General features: G+C 50.9%; 1 protein-coding gene across 1 annotated transcript; it reads right to left on the bottom strand.

Annotated features, from left to right (window-relative positions):
• Positions 1–12,052: 12,052 nt before the first annotated feature.
• On the bottom strand, positions 12,053–17,571 carry Crabp2 (cellular retinoic acid binding protein 2). The gene is made up of 4 exons (XM_003475639.5): positions 17,365–17,571; positions 13,877–14,055; positions 13,577–13,693; positions 12,053–12,500 (listed from the first exon to the last, which is right to left on the bottom strand). Exons 1-4 carry the CDS (start codon positions 17,432–17,434, stop codon positions 12,450–12,452), a joined length of 417 nt encoding a protein of 138 aa, XP_003475687.1. The 5' UTR covers positions 17,435–17,571; the 3' UTR covers positions 12,053–12,449.
• Between the last annotated feature and the right edge of the window lie 1,085 nt (positions 17,572–18,656).

The following is an 18,656-nucleotide window of genomic DNA, read 5'->3' as shown; positions in this document are numbered from 1 at the left end:
TTTCAAGTATATACCAATAAAAATATTGAGAAAAAATAAAGTGAGAACTTTCAATATTTTGCCAATAAAAATAATAAAAATAAGATTTAAAAAGTGCTATAGATAGGGGCTGGGGATTTAGCTCAGCAGCATAAGTGCCTGCCTTGCAAGCAGGCAGTCGTGAGTTCGATCCCCGGTACTGATAAAAAAAAAAAAAAGTGCTATAGTTATAACAAATGTATTCCGCAGAGAATACAGACATGCTATTCACTTTTAAAAAATTAATCAGAGGCTGGCTGTAGTAGTGCACAGCTGAGGTCTCAGCACTTCTGTAATCCCCAGGCAGGGGAAGCAAGAGGATCATAGGAGTTTGAAGCCAGCCCCGACTTCATAGTGAGTTCAAGAGTATCTTGGACCTGGCCTTGAAAAACAAAACCAAAAACTAATCACAATCAGCATAGTAGCACATATCTGTTAATCTCAGCATTTTGGAGACTGAGGCCACAAAACTACAAATTCAACTTCAAGCCTAGCCTGCACAATTTAAGGATTTAGTGAGACTCTGTTTCAAAGTAAAAATAAATGGATTCTGGATATAGCTCAATGTGAAGGCCCTGGGTTCAATCCTTAGTGACATACACATACACTCAGGTAACCATGGTGGTCCATGCCTGTAATCCCCAACACTAGGGAGGGTAAGGATATGGTTGATACATTGTGTCAGCTTGAGAAATATAGAAATTTAACTAAGACACTCAGCAGGAAGCCAGGATCCTTACTTTGTAAATGTCCTGAACCTGTGCAAGAGGAGGACACAGAGGTAGTGTGAGTGCTATATCTGCTGGGGTACCAGGGCAGTTAGCTTGCTTACAATATAAGGAAGGAGAAGAGGCTTATTCTCCCCCTCTTTTTGCTCTTGATGCTTTTGTTCTCTGATGCCTTGAAGTGTCCTGGTACCATGCTGGCCTGCCTTGGAGCCAGCTGATGATGAACTGAAACCTCCACAAACATTGAGCTAAATAAACATTTCCTTCCTTCATTTTGGTGTAGGGAGCCACTGAAGCTAGAGATTGATCACATGTGTAGGGCTAAAGCAAGGCAGCCCAGTAAAAACAGAGAGACTGAAACAGGCTATGTAAACAAGTTTTTGCAGCACCAAGAAGTCAAGGGGCCCAGGCCTGCTATGCAATGCCTTGCTGCAGAGGGCTGAAATTGACATCATCTTTCCAGTGTAAAGGTGCTACAGAGGTTGAGCAGTACCTTTCCTCCCATCAGGAGGGTAAGGGCTCCACCTGGCTCCAGATTTGTCTTTTAATTTTCCTCATCCTCTCTTGGTCCTTAACCCCAAGAACCTCAGGAGCCACATTGGGTCATGGCATTTTGGGTGCTAGGTATTTTGACTCATCGATGAAAGAAAATAATCAAGACAATGAGGTAGAAAGATCACCGCAAGCCAGGGATACAGATCAGTGACACAGGTACCTACCTGGCAAGCACAAAGTCGTGAGTTCAATCACTGGTACCAAAAAAAAAAAAAAAAAAAAAAAAGAAAGAAAGATCACTGAACGTTTGAGGCCAGCCTGGGAACATAATGAGATCTCATCTCCAAAAACACAAAACCACAAACAAACAAAAACTATAGGATTTATATGAAAGGTAATCTTGTCATCATCCACAGTTTTCCATCTGGGAGACAGTTCAAGAACTCAGTTCCTACTCAAGATCACAGAGTAGGACTTGAATCCAGTTCCAACCCAGCCAGCAGACCTGTCTCTGCAGGAAAAACCAATGGGGACAGCTGGTTGGGGCCCAGAGCGTGAGTAGTCAGAGAGGGACTTTTAAAGTTTTCTACCATCCTTCTGATTTTTCTACCATCACTCAGGGCCAGTTTAGTGAATGTGGAGCCAGGAGATGACCAGCTCTGGCCTCGAGCTCCTCCCCTGCTTGGAATCTTGCTTTCCTCTCCCATGCCCACCCTTCTACCCAGACTTGGGAGAAGTAGATTGAGGACAACCAAAGGCCAGCTGGGGCCGGGATGGAGCTGGGGTTACAGAGCTGGCCACGGAAGGGATAAGAGAAGAAGCTGGGGGTAGCTTTGTATTTGGCAGCAGGAGTGTGGTGAGGCTGAGGGGTGTCCCTCTGGAGGACCCCATCTGGGTCTCAGCTTCCTCATCTGTAAGTAGGACAATATAGTGCCATATAATTCCAGCAATGAGGGAGAACGAGGCAGGAGGCTCATAAGTTTGAGTCTGGCCTGGACAATTTAGCGACACCATCTCAAAATAAAATAAAAGTATTGCCTGACATGGAGGCATACACCTATAACCCCAGCACTCAAGAAGCTGAGGCAGGAGAATCTTTGCAAGTTTGAAACCAGCCTGGGCTACAAAGCGAACTGAAGGCCAGCCTGAATTGCATAGTGAGACCCTGTCTCAAAACGACAATAAATAAATAAATTTTAAAAATGTAAAAGGGGGCTGGGGATTTAGCTCAGCGGCATAAGCGCCTGCCTTGCAAGCAGGCAGTTGTGAGTTCGATCCCTGGTACCAATAAAAACGAAAAAAACAAACAAAAAAAAATGTAAAAGGGATGAGGATATAGCTCAGTAGCAGAGCATCCTGGGGCTCAGTCCTCAATAGTATGAAAACAAATGGATGGAAAAAACAAATAGAGTAATCCACTTGGGACCCCTTCTGTCTCTCTCTCTCTCAGACAGAAACTTTATCTCAATAAATATATTCTGCTCTAAGAACAAAAGAACCAAATGTATGGATGAACAATAAAATGGGAGCAGTATAAGACTTCCTCTGAGCACAAGCTCCTCCCCTCCATAAGGGCAGGGATTCAGATTCCCAGGTCGGGGTCTTCACCAGGCACCTGTGTGCATGTGAACAGGCCAGAGTCACAGAGCATGCCCCTGCGCGGGTCTCCTGGCACGCATACGTGATCCAGAAGGTCTCTGAGGAATGAAAGACACTGGGCCAGTCTTCAGCTTAACCGGATAACACCACATGGGTCTGGAGTGGTCCCCACTGCTAGCTCTTCCGCCGTGGATTCCTAGAGTTCCCACTGCTTGCAGCCAGGGATGTAATCAGTTGTGGAGATGTGGTGAGACGGATGGACCACAAGAGAGTCACTCAAGGAAAAGCTCACACAGCAGGTTCCCTGCTCAAGAACATATAAACCCTGCCACACCAAACAATGCCATGAGAGCGGCTTTCATGTACAAGCAGCAGAACTATTTTAAAGGTAAACTGATCAAAATAAAATGAAAGAACAGTGATTCTCTCTAAGGAGGACGAAGTCTTGAGTGCAGGGGCTACAGGACGCTGAAGCGATGTCTACTGTAATATCCCTTACTGATGGAGTACAGGAAACATTTCAGAAGAAATAAAGATGTACAGGGAGCACCTAAAGCCTGAAGGACTCTTGCATTGAAGGATCCAGACCTTTTCCCCTCTTACTAGAGACTGAACCCAGAACCCTCACACTGAGCTACATCCCGAGATCTTTCTTGTGTGTTTTATTTTTTATTTTGAGACAAGGTCTTACTTGTGATCAGGCTGGGCTCCAGTTTTCATCCTCCTGCATCAGCCTCCCAGGAGGTTGGGATTACAGCCATGCAGCATCATGCCCAGTGGTCCAGGCTTCCTATGTGGCCTCAGGAAGCAGAACCTGCGCTAAACATGGAGAGCACAGCTGGCCCAGCCTCTGCAGCCAGCAGCCCAAGGAGAGGACAGGTTGGGGTGGGATCTTTCTTGCCCTCGCCTTGGTTTCCTCGTGTTGCTGCCTTTCTGGTCCCCACTGATGAACTCCACTCTGGCCTAGAAGGCTGGGAGCTTGGGTCCTCAGGTCCCCTTGGCTGGTACTTTTAATGCTATCTGCAGGGGAAAAGTTTCAGCTCCAGCTAGAAGGCCGCAACCGACCCTGTACTGGAGCAAGCTGCCACCAGAGTGGGTGAGGACCCTGTTGGTGGTGGTGTTCACCAGAGCCTGGATCTCTCTTGGACAGTGCCTTTTGGGGTCTGTTCTAGAGGACTACAGTGGTCTCCTTAGTCCAGGGACTGTAACAATCTAAGAATGATAGCATGGTACTCCCAAGGCCGCCCTCTGTCTCCATGGAGACCTCTAACCCACACTACGCTCAGAGAGTTCTTTGGGTGAAAGCTAATTCCAGGAAGGATCTCCTTGTTGTGTGGGGTCTCACAGAATGGAGTGGAGTGATGGAGAGGAAGGGACGCTGGGCTCTCAACCACCAGCCACGTCCCTGGCAGAGCAGAAGAGGGGTCTCAGAGATGAAGCAGGGCTGAGGAGGTAGGCTGGCTGGCAGGAATGGCTCTGTCCCCCTCCTCCCAGGGCTTTCTGAAGTCCTGCCCAAGCCCTGGGCCAGGACAGTACCCATCTCCCTCCAGGACTTGAGGTTACCCCTCCCAGCCCTTTCATGGGGCTCAGGGGCCAGCTGTGCTCCTGTTGGAATTCTGAGATTAGGGGACTGAGCAGCAGAGACTGTTAGGAGAATGCATAGTGTGTCAGGTCTGAGGAGACTGAATGATTGGAGAAGGAGGGACTCCATTGGCCTGTCCAGGGCATCTGGGGCTGGGGGGAGGGGAGGTATATTTATCTCCTGAGCTGGTGGCAGTAAAAATAACTGGGGGCCCTGAGTAACCCAAGCTTCTCAGTCTTCTAGGCCAGTGTGGAGACCATCTGTGGAGACTAGAGGGGCAGTGTAATAAGGGAGAAGGGGACAGAATAAGAAAAGTCCCCATTCAGCCACGTGCTCAGCTGGGCATGCTGTCTGTAGGCACTGAAAGGCGGCGGGTGGCCCACAGGCTGGCTGGAGGAGGTGGGAGGGAAGAGGAGGTGGAGGGAAGCCAGGCTGAAACAATGCTGGCTCCCAGCCAGGAGTTGTGAGTAGAGTGGGGGATTAAGGAGAGAGTAGCAAAGGGGAGAGATGAAGGGAAAGAGAAAAGAGTTCCTTGGAGAAGTTTTCCTGCCTGGATGCCAGCTCTGCCTCTTCCCAGGCCCTGAGTCCCTGCAGGGAAGGAGCCCATCCCGTCTGCGAGGCTGTGGCAGGAGGCACTCAGCCTTTAAAGAGGACTTCTCAGAGGAACAGGACGCCTTTAGGGAGGCATGAGCCAGAGAGAGCTGATAAGTTCCCAGCTTTAGCAGGGTTGTGAGACCTGTTCTTGCCCAAGACAGAGTGCTAGACAAGATGACCTCACTTTCTGCCCGTGTTTCTACAGCTAACTTCTGAGTTGTGATGACAGAAGGACAATGCAGGAGTTTCCCTCAAAGATTAGGCTGTGTTGGCAGCGGTGAGGAAAGGGTAGGAGCAGAAGTCAGACAGGCACTGGATGAAAGCAGCCACACAGGGCAGAAGCTGGCATGGCTGGAGAGGGGTCTCCTGGATACCTGGTCCCCTCAAGCTTGTCCTGGGGGCCATCCCTGGCTCTAAAGCGAGGGGGCAGGGCAGGTACCTCATGCTTGGTGTTTGTAGGGCTCAGGAAACACCTTGTCAGTGGTGGAAGGAGCACTCTAAGTCAGGGTCCTTTGTGCTGGCTGGGTCAGGATCGGTGCTCAGCAAGGGTCTGGCCAAGGAGTAAGTGTAGCCCAGTTCCTCATGACTAGGCACACCCAGCACATGTTGAAACCCTATTAATAGCCATGACCGCCATGCCCACGTGTGACTGATGTGTGTTGGACAGTTGGCTCCTCTGGACCTTCTTTTACTTAGGCATATCCCTGGTGGGCGGAGGTCATTTGGCAGGCTGAGCTGGACACTTGAGGGAAACCCCTGGGTCTCTGCTGCCCCAGGCTGCCTCAGGCAGCTTGGAGCACAACTATGAAGACTGACATTTCCTCCCATCCAAGCATCCTCCCATGCTAGGGAGAAGGAGGATGTGGTGGGGTCACGCTGACACCTGTTGCAACTGGCAGGTTTGTAGGAACCTGCACAGCCCCTCCTACACGCGGATGATTTTCTGACCCTTGCCACCACCCCAGCCAGGTCTATCTGGGGTTCTCATTTTATTTGGTTTCCTCTCACACAAGGAGTGGCACAGCCCCTGAGGTCCTTTCTTTTTGGAACTCTGCTCTCTAGTTTTAGAATTCTCAGCTTCTAATATTGCACCTTGGGTGGCAAAAGGGAGGGCTCCTTGCCGGGATAGCTGTCAGCTTGAGTCACCAGCCTGAGCCCGCCTGGCTGACACACCTCTCAGAGGCAGGCGTGGGAGCGCAGGCTGCATCCAGACTGATGCCCCCGCCTCTCTGCCCTATAGTTTCCACACTCTCCCTTCCAGAAGAAGGGTGCTGGGGTGCTGGGGGAAGCTGAACATTTGGTGGGGTGGGACAAGAATAAGGAGTGGCCTTATTTCACGGTGTCAGGCAAGGGCATTTGATGTGGAAGGAGAAAAATGGAGATGACCTTTTGAAATCCTTTGCCTTGGAGGAGTGGGGGCTGCCCTTCCAAGGATAAGAAAGCAGGGTGGAAGGTTGCAGAGATGAGTGATGGTTGAAGAAGAGAGTGGGGCTGGGGTTAAGTAGGGTCAGCCCTGTCTCACCAGGCCCCCTTCAGGGCCAGTGCTGCCCCACTGTGGAGAGCAATGATGAATGGAAGTGCTGTGGGGAGTGGGGAAGGAACTGGGCCATGGGACATGGAGAGGATGCAGGAGAGGTGCCTTGCTCTGGATACCCAAGGAAAAATGCAAGGGAGGCCATGCCTCATGCCAGGCTTTTCTGGGAAAGGGTGAGTGCAAGGAAGGGGCACAGGAGGCATGAAGTGAGGTGAGGGCTCCTTAGCTACAGCCTTCCAGAAAGAGCAGCAGGGCAATGGGACTTAGCTAGAACAGGGACATCAAGGAGAGGAAGACCCAGCCTGGTCCTGGGCCATGGCAGAGATGCTGAGGAAGGGTGAGGTGTCCCCTGCAGGTCCTGGTCTGGGGAGACCTTGGCAGTTGGGTAAGGGGTGGGGTGTTGTCGCCTGCCAGGTTTCTGCTACTGCCTGGGAAGGGCCCAGCCCAGAGATCCTTATCCAGGGCAGGAACAGAACAGGTTTCTCGACTGGCAATGCCAAAGGGGACAGGGCAAGAGGAAGCCAAAAGGTCAGGAGGGCAGAGCCCATCCTCAAAAAGAGGCAGGAAGCCCTGGCAGGAGGCCCTGTGGGTTACTAGAACTTTCTCAGCTTCTCCGCTGGGACCCCCTCTACTTGTGCTCCACTGCCTACAGGGAGTCATTTGTATATTTGCTCTCCATGTGAAGGACCCTCTTGTCCCTTGCTGCCCCCACCTAGTGCTTCTGCTCAGGTGGGACGCCCGGCCAGGAGAAATACCTGGTTGGACTCAGCTCCTCCTTCCCAGCCCCTCCACAACCTCCTGCACACTCTGCGGGTTCCTGAGGTCGACATGGGGAGGCAAAACAGGCTCAAGGGACTCAGGCGCTGCTCAGAGGCAGCTCCCTTTCATCCCCTGCCACAAAAGGCCTGTCACCCCAGTCTCATCCATCTTGTCCCTGCTGAAGCCCTTAGGCAGCTCTTTGTCAGGAACCAGGGTCAGAGGGCCTGGCTGGCATGTCCCTGTCCCCTCTCCTCTAACTCTTTTGCCCCCTCCCGAGTATCTTAGCTCTCTGAGTCTGGAGCTCCCAGGCTTTCTCCTGTGTCACCCTCTCCTGACCCCATCCTTTCCTCTTCTCTGGACCAGCCCCTTCTGCCCCACCCCGCTCTCTGCTCTTTCTTCTGTTGGGGCTCCCTATCACTGGGTGTTTCTCTCCCTAAGCTCCTGTGAGCATGGAGTCAGTATTTCCGGCTGGGGCTTCAGAGGCCCACCGAACCATGAGCTCTACCTGGGTTTTGTCTTCTCTGATCAAAGCTGTGCCTGGAATTTCTGGTTCTGACATCAGTGGACCTTTCAGCTCTGTACTGCTGTCTCTTGGGGTCAAGAGAGACAATGGCTTGTCTCTGCTTGTTTCTCTAAGAGGATGGCCTCTCCTCCAGTACCTGCTGGTGTCCCTGACCGACGTGTCGGCTCCCAGGCCCTGGGAGACTCAGTCTCTCTGCAGATGCCCTCTCTGGTCTCTACCACCCTCTCAGGCCCCTGCTGTTGTCCTTCGAGCCTTTCCTGTGGTTGGGCTCTGGAAAGTATGGGTTTCAGAGAAGCATCTGTTCTTTCAGAGGCAAGGATCTCACAGGAATTTAAGGAGTACAGGAGCTTCTAGCATTTTCTTCAGGAAAACTGCTGATTCTAGAAGATTCAGGTAATGGAAGAGGAACAAAAGGGAGCCTTCTGTTGGGGCAGCAGAGTGAGGTGGCCCCTTGCTGACGCAGTCTCCCATTCCATGACTATCACCTCCCTGTCATCCAGGTTGGCAGGCAGGAAGGAAAGGACCGAATCTGGCTTTGCTCTCAGGAAGCTTTGTCTCAGGATCACCCAGCACCTGCTCTCAGGGACCTTCTGGAAAAAAGAAAGACCTCTTCTTACTTCCTTTCTTAACTTTATTCCAGATTCATGTTTCCATTTCTGACCACACACTACCAGCTCCAGCTGACCAAAGCAGAATACCCAAGGCTATTCCCACACCTCCTGTCTTCTCACCCTCTGCCCTCCTCTCTAACCGAGTCTGTGCCCTTTGCCACATTTTTCTTCCCTCTTCTCCAGCCCTCCTGCCCACCCTCCAGCTCTCCCTTTCCTCCAGTCCATCTCCTCCCATAGCGGGAAGGAACACTAAAAACACTAACAGGGAGTCGTCCCCTTTAAATTCTATAGTACTGGTGTGGTCTTAACCAGAGGATTTAGCCTTGACCACTCCTGCAGCCCCGCAGCACTCCTAGCACAGATTTCAGTGCTTCTTTGTCTGGAGCCTTTATCTGCACAGTCCCCGTGCCTACTGCTTCTTACTCCCTAAGTCCTATAGACAACTTCTCCCCTGGCACCTGTGCCCACTCCAGCCTCCATGTCATCTGCTCTCCTGTGTTCTTTCTCTCTGCCCCTTTCCATCATAGCATCTCCCACACCATGCAACTATGTATTCATCAGTGCTTTTATTTTCTAATTCCCTATCTTTCCCTACTAAGGGCCATTACCTGCATGCATAACACAAATGCTATGAGCCTAGAGAGCTTTTTCATTTTGTTCATTCCCATGTGCCCTGAACTTAGCAGTGTACCCAACTCCCAGGAGACTCTTGGAAAACACATTTGGGGCCTCTCATTTCCCCACCCCACACTGAGATAGGCAACTTACCGTCCACAGGCTCTAGACACTGCCATCTCACTTTCTGGCCCCAGCCCTCTGCAGTGTGTAGCCCCTTGTGGGGTGGAAATGGGAGACCCTGGCCTCAGGCACCCTGATCTGTCTTGCAAGGAGAAGAGTCTCATCTCCTGACACAGAAGCCATGAAGCATGACCAAACTCAGCGCTGATGGAGGGAGAGATCACTTCTAGTTACACAGGATGCAAAGGGACTATATAGCACCAGTGTGAACTTTACTTTGTTCTTAATGTGGTAACTAAGGTAAAATCGTGCTTTATTTATGTATCTTCTAGAGTGCTGGAGATTAAGGCCAAGGTCTTCACATTGAGCTACATCTCCAATCCTTTTGTGTTTTTTATTTTGAGACAGCATCCCATTAAGTCACTAAGTTTCCCAGGCTGTCCTTGAACTTGGCATTCTCCTGTGTCAGCCTTCCAGGTAGATGTGGCTGCAGACTTGTGCCACTATGTGTAGCTGAATCATCTTTTTTTGAGGGCTGTCTATTGCTAAGTGTTACATGTTTGCTTCACTCTTACAACAACTTTGTGAAATGCTATTTATAACTGTTGTTTCATAGATTAAAAGCCTGAGATTCAGAGACTTTCCTCATTGGAAATTTGTTTCTTCCTATTCCTTGGTCTCTGGAGAAATAACCACAATGCCCTCCCTATTCCTTGTCCATGTGACCCAGGCCTGGCTCACCCATGGGTCCACTGCCCTACCAATAGGTAGTCCAAGGGACAGTCATGGGACCCAAGAAGAACTCAACTAAGTCTTGGCATGTTGAAGATATGGGCCCTGGGAGAGAATCATTGTTCTTTTTGGATGTTAAGTTATAACTTTATGGCATCTGCAGCTGATCTCCCATGATGTGGATAACATGTGACAGGATGAACATGGCCAATGCACAAAAGAATTGCAGGGACAGAGAGTTTTATAACTATCTTAGAAGCTTTGAATCCAGTCACACTGTTATGGATTAAAAACTGGTGGTCAACTTAATACCAGCTGAATTAAATCAGCATGATACTGAGCACAAATTGTCCACCTGAGGAAAGTTGCCAGCATAGAGACTTGGAGAAGAAGAGTGAGGCTTTGTGGGTTTCTCTAAGTGTTGCTGTTTTGAGCCATTGGTTCTCCTGGAGGAGCTTGATATGACTAGCTCTCCCAGTGTGATTTTGACCATTGTCATCGGAGGAGCTTGGAACCTTGTAGTGAGATTGGCTGTGGTGGGGCTGGGGATTTAGCTCAGCGGCATAAGTGCCTGCCTTGCAAGCAGGCAGTCGTGAGTTCGACCCCAGGTACCGATAAAAAGGAAAAAGACAAAAAAAAAAAAAAAAAAAAGAGAGAGAGAGAGAGATTGGCTGTGGGGGAGCTCTGGTCCTTATATCTGGTCCTTATAAGACATGTGCCCCTTAATCTCCAGGACAAACTTGTCATGCTGGCTTTCTGGAAGTACTTGACTGTTCCTATCGTCGAAGGAGCTCAGGACCTCAGTGTTGCTGATGTCTATGGTGCTTTTCAGGACAGCCCTGGTCTTTGTTATGAGTGTGACTTTTCAGCTCCAGTGTAGAACCCTTAACCTACCAGCACAGCTCCTTCACCCCGCTGGCATAGACTTTCTAGCTTCCACTGCTGACTTTTGGGTCCTCCCAGCACGGATCCATAAAAGACTGGTGTGAGTCCTTCTTATGGGCTCTCAACCTCCAGTTGAACTCATGGGAGGCATTGTCATGAACTCTGGGTCTTCATCTGGACTAATGTGGGACATTGCTGTGGGATCCAGGCCCTTGGCTGAATATTCTGAGTCTTTGGTGTTGTAGACAGATTTCCTCTGGGTGACCATCATAATATTATAAATTCTGAGTCTTGATTCTAATTGTTCTCCTCACAACCCTTGACTACAACACATATCTATATTTAGACCTAGCTAAAACTTCCTACTATCTAAAGCCTTCAATTACATTATTTTAAAAACACAAAAAACTAGGGCTAAGTAGTCAAGTAATATGTCAAAGTCACTCACTAGTGACCAGAAATGGCAAAACCAAGATTCTAATCTCTGTCCCTTCACTGTCATACTGTAGGGTGAGACAACAGGACCAAAGCCAGTTAGAAGCTGCTACCATGTAGAGCCAGATGAGCAATGAGCAGCCCTGTTCTGGCCCAGTACTGCATGGCAGAGTTTGAAAGACCAGCATGGAGTTTGGGGAGACTTGGTACAGACCTGAGTGTGGAGGCTCAGGGGAGGGGAGTTGAGGACCTAAGGATCTAGAAGGCCTGAAGGATCTGGAAGCTAGGGCAGAAAGGGAATGTGGGAGACTGTGGAGTAGGGAGGAGGGACAGTGGCAGAATTAGGCTTGTCTCAGGCAAAGCTGACGACCAGGATACGACCTCTTGCCGAGAGACCTGAACAGATGTAAGACCTCTTGCCGAGAGACCTGAGCAGATGCAAGGCTAGCTTGTGGGTGTGTATGATGATGATCCCTTTAGAACTGTGTGAGGCCAAGGCAAGGCCTTAAGTTGTTCACAGATCGAGAGTGAGGAGAGAAGTGTCACCAGAGAAGGGGTGAGTGTGTCACCATCATGGAAAACATAGGAGAAGGTGGGAGTCTGTTCCTCAGACCCAGTACTCTGCTGAGAATTCAGGAGAAGGAGACGGTTCTGCTGACCAGGATGCTCAACACAGGGATCCAAGGTTCAGGAGGAGAGGCCATGGAGGCAACCCTGGTGGATTCATTAGTTAGAAGGATGACAGTAATTTCACTCTACATTTCAAGCAAGACAAAGCTCAGGTAACTTATCTACCACTGTTAATGAGCCAGAAACAGGTTTTAATTTTTAAAACATTTTAATAAAATTAACAAATAAATATTCTAAACTGCAAAATCTATAGGACAAAAAGTGGAAGCATAGAGCCAGTCTTTGTCATTCAGCCCTCAGATGTCGGCATGGAAACAGAGTCAACTGGGGGCTCATCTGAGGGACTGCTGGCTGGGATGGGGGGAGTGAAGGGGATCTGGACTCTTGCACTCCTTCCTTTGTTGGCATAGGGGGAGGAGGAAGTGTTAAAGAACCTGCAAGAGGCATCCCAACAACCTTTGGAAGTGATAGGGTAAGGAGCAAGCTAGCCTAGCAGGAGGATGCAGGAGGAAGGTGGCAGCCTGTGGCTGTGAAGCAGGAGGAGTAAAGGAAGTGGTGGCTCAGGCAGCTCTTGGGCCCTAGCCACTCACTCTCGGATGTAGACTCTGGTGCACACAACGTCATCTGCTGTCATGGTCTGGAAAGACAGAAGTCATTGTTACCCTCGGCTCCTATGGTTTTGGAGAAGAAAGGCAGAATGGAGGTCCAATGCTGCCTGTGGTATCAAGACCAATGGGGCAGAAAGGAGCTGCTCCTAAATGCCCAGCCATCACTGGGTAATCAGATAGGGGCCTATCATCCTCCCAAGCCAGGGCATCCACCTGGAGAGCTGTAGCTCCACACAAAAAGGAAGGGACTTAAGCAACCAGCTTGCCTCCCTAATAAGCGGCTGTGGTACGCTGTGGCTGCCCCAGGGGGAGAACCACCAATGACTCCTAAGATCCACACCATGTTGAAACTTAGGGCACTGGGAAACCAAGCAACCAGCTTGCCTCCTTGCTAAGCGGTATTGAGCCTACCAGCACATGGGCTAAGAATCAAACAACCCACCCCTCCTCCCTCCTGTCCCCACTCCTACCCTCACCCCCATTAGCAAATGGGAACCAGAGATCTGAGCATCTCTTGGGAGGTTGACCATATGCAATATAGCAAATAAGGGGGATTTCCTTCTACCATCTCTTTGAAGGCAAATATTTTTCCACTGTTTTGCTTTACTCTGATTAATGGTATTGATCTATTCAATATTCTGTTTTGATAAGTTCTATATTTCATTTTATTTTGCTATACCTTATTGAAAGAACAACTATTGTGAAGATAACAAGATATACTGTGGTACCTATTACTGTTATCCTGGTAACCTGCTGTGAAGTTCTGTACCAATTTCACTACACTGTCTAAATTGGCTTTGTTCCATCTCTTTCTGTTGTATTTTATTACCTTCAAAATAATAAAAAATGAAAAAATTTTTTAAAAAAGGAAGAGACTTCCAAGCTATACTCCATGTAATGGGGCTGGCCTTCAAGGAGCCCCATCATATTTCCATACTGGAAATCAAACTCAGGACCTTGCATTTGCAAGGCATGTGCTGTTCCACTGAACTATACTCCCAGCCCTAGCCTGGTGGCTCTTTGAAACTCTTGCATCCTCAAGTCTCCCAAGAGTCCCCAAAGGTGGCCCTAAATTTTCTATTAGTCTGGAGGAAGTGGGACTCACCAGGATCAGCTCTCCATCATTGGTGAGTTCTCTGGTCCAGGAGGTCTTGGGGCCCTCTCCCTTCAGAAGCTTCTGCTCACAGACCATTTTGTTCTCACTCTCCCATTTCACCAAGCTCTGTAAAGGACAGGCGGTCAAGTGAGCTGGTCCTATCATAGAGCCATGCAAAGAAGGAATAAGGGACAGATTCCCCTTAGAGGTTGCACCTTGCCTAGGGACTTCTCTGTGAGAAATGGAGAAGAGAATCTAGGAAAGACTGGTGGTGAATTCATGACCTCCAGGTCTGTTCCTGGCACTTACCTTACAGGGTCTCCCATCCACAGTCTGCTCCTCAAACTCCTCCCCAACCTTGAAGTTAATCTCGGTGGTGCGCACCGTGGTAGAGGTTTTGATATAGAAAGTGTCTCCTTCCTGTTTGATCTCCACTGCTGGTTTGGATGCAGCGGCCACAGCAATCTTCCTCAACATCATGTTTACACCTACAGAAGGAAGGGAAAGATGTCTGCTTACCTGCCTGCTGTAAGACTGCTAGGGCAGACTCATCTGAGAGTCCTGTCCTCCTGTGTCAAATCTGCAGGCCTGAATCAGGCTCACTGTGTCCCAGCTCTTCACTCCCCGAATCCTCAGGAGCAGCTCTTCCATACACCACTTCCCAGCATGCATCCTGCTAAGCTCACTGTGGCTCTGTCCACTCCGGCCCAAGACCCTGTATTAAGGTGTGCTCACTGGAGTCCCTGGAGCTTCTCCTTTGTTTGGGTGCAGTCACCCAGGAAGTGGGGTCATCTCCCTCTGCCCTAACTACCCACCTTGTATGATGCTAAGTAGGTCTTCATTTCCCCAATCTCTGTCCTTCCCCTAAACAAGAAGCAGGGATTGTCAGCAAGGGAAGAGAATGGCCAGCTTGCCTAGGAGGCTGAGGCTCTAGAGTAAGACCTGTGATTTTTTCCTGGCTTAGTCGTCTTTTAGGCTGGCTTCCTGGCAGGCTGAGCAAACAGCTTAACCTCTCTAAGTCTTCTATCCCTCAACTGTAAAATGGAAGTAATGGCTTCTTCAGACTCCCTCCTGCCCTGAAAAAAGGGGACAAAAAGGGACATAGCCTCCTATCCCTATCCTGCTGTATCCCTTTCCTAGGATCCACACGGTCTTAGAGGTAGGCTTTCTGCCTCAGACTCTATGTGCCTGGGTCCACTCCCAGATGAGACCTCTCCTCTGTTCTCCAGGTATGAAATGGGGAAGCAGGTGGGGAGACAGGAGGGCAAGCAGGCTGGGGAGCCTGGGGATAGCTGGGTCTAAGTTCCAGTCCACCCCAGGCTGTCTGATGGGCCGAGTAGAGCTCTTCAGGATGTGATTGGGGGTGACAAACAGCGTTGGTCAAACTACTGGCTCCTCTATACCTGGGTTTCTAGAGAAACAAATTGTCTTTCACTCAACACCAAACAGAAAGAAGAGGGAAAAAGAAAGCCCTTTTCCTTGGGAACCCTGGAGCTGGGGTTTCTTCTTCTCCTCCTCCTCCCCCTCCTAATCATCCTCTTTCTCCTCCTCCTTTTATGTACATTGGACGTTTGAACCCAGAGCCTTGATACTGGCTATATTTCCAACCTTTAAAAAAAAGAAGTATATATATATATATACATTTTTTCTTATAGTACTAGGGATTGAATCCTGGGCCTCGACAATAAGCTATATCCCCAGCCCTCTTATATTTAGACTTTTTAAGGCAAGGCCTCACTCACTAAGTCACTAAATTGTTCAGGCTGGGTTTGAGTTTGCCATTTCCTGCTTCAGCATCCCAGAGTGCTAGGATTACAGTATCACACCTGGTTTACAGCCCGCTACTGCTGCTTACACTCAGGTTCAATTAACCTAATAGAGAAGACTCATCTTACTTCATCTTCTGGTCAAAGAGGCTGCCTGGAAGTTCAGCTCATTAACACCCATCCTTCCTGTTACAATAGCAGAATCTGTTCTGTGGGCCAAGACCATCAGGTCAGACAGATTTCCCCCAAACACCTGAGCACCTCTCACCAGGAGAAAGCTGGGAACAGAGGCATGAAGGGCCCAAGAGAGGGAAGGTCAGAGGAGGCAGACCGCTAGCCAGCCCCCTCAATCAGCCAATGCAAGGGGCCTGGCTTGTTGACCTGGGGTGACTTGGGACAATGTTTGTCTAAAGGATCTATTTCCAATCTGCTCCCTAGCAGGGCCTGAGAAGGGCACGTGGCTCTGAGAGACCCCCACAGAGAGGACAAACAGTATCAACAGAAAGAAGGGTTGGGCTTTGGGTCTTACTCTCCAGCTGGGGTCTGGGTGTGTGCCAGGCTCTGGCCTCATCCTGGAGAGAAGGGCCAGAATCCAGAGCAGATGGGGGAAGAAGGGGCATCTAGGTTTTTGAAGGGAAAAACCTCTATTGTTTGGTCTTTAACTTCGGCAAGGGCAAAGCAAGAAAGACTGACAAGGGGCTGGGCATGGTGACAAATGGCTGTAATCCCACCACTCTGAGAGGATGAGACTAGAGGATAAAAAGTTTAAGCCGAGGCAGAGCAATTTAGTGAGCCCCCATCTCAAGATTAATAATAAACAAAGACCAGAGCTGAGGGTGGTGGCACATGCCTGTAACCCCAGCGCTTGGGAGGCTGAGGCAGAAGGAGCACCATGAGTTTGAGGTCAGCCTGGGCTACATAAATGAGTTCAAGGCCAGTCTGGACTACTTAGTGAAAAGCTATCAAAAAGAAAAGAAGAGAGGAGAGGAGAGGAGAGGAGAGGAAAAAAGAAAAGAAAAGAGAACCGGGAGATGACATAGGAGTGTGCTAACTCAGAGGCTCAGGGCCCCCAGGTCTCTTCCTACCTGCTGGGCTCCTTCACTAACACTGATCTTCTCCAGGGTTTGCCTTTGCAGCCATCAGGTCCTGACTCTCCCCTTCCCCAGACTCCCTACCTCACCCCTTAGGGCTGGCAGGAGGTGTGTTGGGAAATGTTGGAAGGGCCTTCTCGGTGGACACAGCTTTCCCCACCTTTGACTAGCACACGCAACTGCGCTGGGGCAGCTGGTTTCTGCCTAGAGGGAGTAGAGCCCTGGATTTTTGGACATATGGATTAGAGTTTCACACAAAGGCATTTGTTGAAATCCAAGAAAGTGATAATTATCCCGAGCGATTCTAGGACTCTGGAGCTGCTTGCTGTAGGAAAATATTTGTCTCATAGATCCGGGTGGGGTGGAGTGCAGAGAACTGAGTGAGAAGTGCAGAAAGGGAAAAAGGAGAAGCGCTCGCCTTTCTGGGGCGCGGGATCACCTGGTGGGCGGAGCCGAGCTTAGCCGCGTACAGAACCTGCCCAGGAGATTGGGTTACTGGAAGGGGCACGGAGCGGGAGATTGGAATGTCTCGGAGGAGTGGCTAGGTAAGGACTCCGTCTCTGCATACGAGGTTCGGTGCTCTCTCAGTCTGCAATATCTACACGGCGAGGACCCAGGTCCCTCGATCAGGGGATGCAGGCGCGGGGCTAAGCCCCTCCAGAGATCAACCTCGTGCTTCTGGTTTCCGCTCGATTCACAGGCTCTGAGTCACCGCTGGAGCGGGCACTGGTGGGCGACCCGCCAGGGAAGGCAGGATCAGGGTATCCGTGGGATTCGCGCACTGGGACCCACGCGTCCAGCCTCCCCTTTTCCAAAGATGTGGGCGCCCCAGGCTCTGGCGCCCAGACCCCGGCCCGCTTTCCTTTCTCGGCCTCACATCCTCACTTCCGAGGACACCAGTGTCATCTTACCTCTCCCGGGAGCTCGAACACTTCCTTACCTAGCACTTTGAGCAAATCCTCAAAGTTGTCCGACCGAATGATCTTCCAGTTGCCAGAGAAATTGGGCATGGTGATGGAGCGTGTGGAAGTCCCCTCTGCTAGAGCACTGGGCCCCCAGTCCTTTAGTCAAAACAGACGTTGCCTAGTTTTCTAGTGACGTTCAGAAGCCACAACACGGCCAACCCCGAGCTGGCCCGGGCTCCCGCGCCACAGCCTTTATACCCTGCGCACCGCCCCTGCCCAGAACGAGACGGCCCCGCCCAGCCCCGCCCCCACCCACCTGGGGCCCGCAGTCCACCGCCCGACCCTCTTGCAGCCCCGTTCCCAGTTTTGATGTCTGACCTCAGGGTGGGTGCAAGACTTTCTGGGGACTGAGACACCCCCATCCTCGCGCCAGGAGGCTAGTGGGGAGGCTGGTGCAGAGGAGCACACGATGGGCCTAGGGAAAGAGGCGCTGTTCACCTCTGTGACTCCCCACCCATGCCCACTTTGACCGCGCTACAGAGTGAACCCCGAGCTCAAGCTAAGACTTTTGTGCAGCCGAGTTCGGGCTTCACCCAGTGGGACAGCTCCGAACCCTGAAAGGGGTTGGGGAACCCTGGAGTTCGGTCCAGCCCTGGGGCCTCGGAGTGGGGCCACTCAGTGGTGCGGTGGCGCCCCCTACTGGAGCGACTGGAAGAGGCTGGGAGGGGTTGCGTAGTCCCCTCCGCCACCCAGTTTCGCCACAAAGTCTGGGGACGCTGCAGGTGGGCGCCAGAAGGTTCACCCCCCAGAGAAGGAGAGACAGCAAAGGGTTAAGCAGCAGACCGGGTGCGAGGCTCAGAGGGCAAAGGTCAAGCCTTTAAAGCTCTTTAAGGGGCGCTTTCTTCCCGCCTGAGGGGTCCTGGTAGGCGGCGGGGAGGAGGCGGAGACCTGGGCGCAAAGCCTTGAGCGCCACGCAGCCCTCGAGGCGGGCAGAGGCTGGGTGCCCGGGGAGGGGCGGAGCGGGTCTCAGGTGTCGCCTGAACTGTAAACCTGGCAGAAAGAGAGGAGGCTTTTCCGACAGCAGCTTTGAAGTGGGAGATCAAAGGAAAGAGCTCAGCACAGCTTCCCGCGAGGCCCTAGTGGGAGTGGGCTACATCTCCGTGTCGGGCCCACGACACAGCGGGCCGACAGGGACGGGCAGAACTTTGGGAACGGGCGAGAGAGCCAGCCCGGGAACCGTAGGGGGCGTAGCCGGAGGGCTGGAGAGCTCCCCGTTAGTCCAGCGCTTAGGGGCCCCGTGCTCGCACCCGTCTCGTAGGACCCCTCC

This window comes from Cavia porcellus, unplaced genomic scaffold (genome assembly GCF_034190915.1).
Source record: "Cavia porcellus strain 051 isolate PalLab524CR breed Dunkin Hartley unplaced genomic scaffold, mCavPor4.1 scaffold_6, whole genome shotgun sequence".
NCBI classification, from domain to species: domain Eukaryota; kingdom Metazoa; phylum Chordata; class Mammalia; order Rodentia; family Caviidae; genus Cavia; species Cavia porcellus.
Note: the sequence above shows the minus strand (reverse complement) of the source record. Positions and strands in the feature narration are given on the sequence as shown.

Coding starts and splice junctions, on each gene's coding strand:
- Crabp2 (XM_003475639.5), bottom strand. CDS start 17,434: ATGCCCAATTTCTCTGGCAACTGGAAGATCATTCGGTCGGACAACTTT. Junction 14,056..17,364: donor GGATTTGCTCAAAGTGCTAG/GTAAGGAAGTGT, acceptor TTCCTTCTGTAG/GTGTAAACATGATGTTGAGG. Junction 13,694..13,876: donor TGGATGGGAGACCCTGTAAG/GTAAGTGCCAGG, acceptor TGTCCTTTACAG/AGCTTGGTGAAATGGGAGAG.